This window comes from Eimeria tenella, genomic scaffold (genome assembly GCF_000499545.2).
Source record: "Eimeria tenella Houghton genomic scaffold, Eth_scaff3033, whole genome shotgun sequence".
NCBI lineage: Eukaryota > Apicomplexa > Conoidasida > Eucoccidiorida > Eimeriidae > Eimeria > Eimeria tenella.
Window position 1 is genome coordinate 547 of NW_013542902.1, and position 1,397 is coordinate 1,943.

Consider the following 1,397-nt stretch of genomic DNA (forward strand, 5'->3'; position numbering starts at 1 on the left):
TGCACCTCCTGCTGCTGCTGCTGCTGCTTTGCTTCCTCCTCAGGTGTCCCTCATTTATTATCCTTTTCAGCTGTCTCCCAAGTTGCTGCTGCTTCCCTAAACCCTAAACCCTAAACCCTAAACCCCAAGTCCTCTTCTTCAGGTGTTTCTCAGTCTTCTTTTAAGCTGCCTTCCTGGGCGTTAGTCCGGCCTCAAACCCTAAACCCTAAACCCCAAACCCTAAACCCTAAACCCTAAAACCTGTGCCCTCCTCAAGTTTCCCCAGTACAAAAAGCGCACTGGAATCCAACAAACACTCTGAGTAGTTGCGGAGCTACGCCAGTGCTGTTGCTGCCGCTGCTGCTGCTTCTGCTGCTGCTGCTGCTGCTGCCCCACTAGCAGCTGGTGCTCGCGCTGCCACTGTGCTGCAGCAGCAAATAAGAACTGCTGCTGCGCCTTTGGTTTGCTGCAGTTGTCTATGTTGTTGGAAAGGGGCTACACCTGGAGCGCAGCAGCAGCAGGCGCTGCTGCTGCTGCTGCAGGGCGGCTGCTTCTGCTGCTGCTGCAGAAGCCGCTGCTGCTGCTGCTGCAGCAGCAGCAGAGCGAAGTGTACATACACCCCAAGCACACTACAGTGTCACGACAGATGCCTCCGGGACAAAACCCTAATTAGGGAATTAAGTTCAGACTTAAACCTGCTTCTTCTCTGGCCCCTAGCAGCAGCAGCAGCAGTTGCTGCTGCTGGCGCTGCTGCTGCTGCTGCGTCTTCGGGGCCCGCTGGGACGGTGTCGCTGCTGCTGCTGCTGCCGCTGCTCGAGTCCACAGCAGCAGCAGCAGTCGTTGCTGCTGCTGCTGCTGCCTCAGGGTCTCCTTCGGCTTCGCTGCGGCGCCGCTGCTGCTCGAGGTGCCAGTCGCTGCTGCTGCTGCTGCTGCCGCGCTGCCGCCGCTGCCCGTCTTCTGCTGCAGCAGCAGGAGCAGCAGCAGCAGCAGCAGCAGCAGGAGCTGACCGCCGGCTAATGAAGATTCTGCCCGAAGTGCTGCTGCGGATTCGCCGCAGCAGCGCCCGCCGCTGTGGAAGCCCCCGAGGGGCGTTGCTGCCACCCCCTGCAGCAGCAGCAGCAGCTGCTGCTGCTGCTTCTGCTGCATCGCCATCAGCAGCAGCAGCAGCAGCAGCAGCACTTGTGGGGCGCATCGAAGCCACAAGGGCCCCCCAGAGTCTGCGGCGTCTGCTGTCTGCTGCTGAATGGGCCCTTCTGAATCTCCTTCTTCTCCAGTGGAGTCTTTGCTGCTGCTGCAGCGGGGGCCCCTCTCCCCCCTGCTGCTGCTGCTGCTGCTGGGGGGCTGCTGCTGCTGCTCTGAACAGCGAAAAACGCCGTGCTGCTGTCCTGCTGCGCTGCTGCCGCCGCTGCAGCAGCGCA

General features: G+C 61.1%; 1 protein-coding gene across 1 annotated transcript; it reads right to left on the reverse strand.

The window, feature by feature from the left end:
• Window positions 1-616: 616 nt before the first annotated feature.
• On the reverse strand, window positions 617-1,334 carry ETH_00043635 (uncharacterized protein; the record flags this gene model as incomplete). The annotated part of the gene is made up of 1 exon (XM_013375965.1): window positions 617-1,334. A coding segment is annotated over one exon (718 nt), but the record flags the coding sequence as incomplete, so codon positions are not given.
• Between the last annotated feature and the right edge of the window lie 63 nt (window positions 1,335-1,397).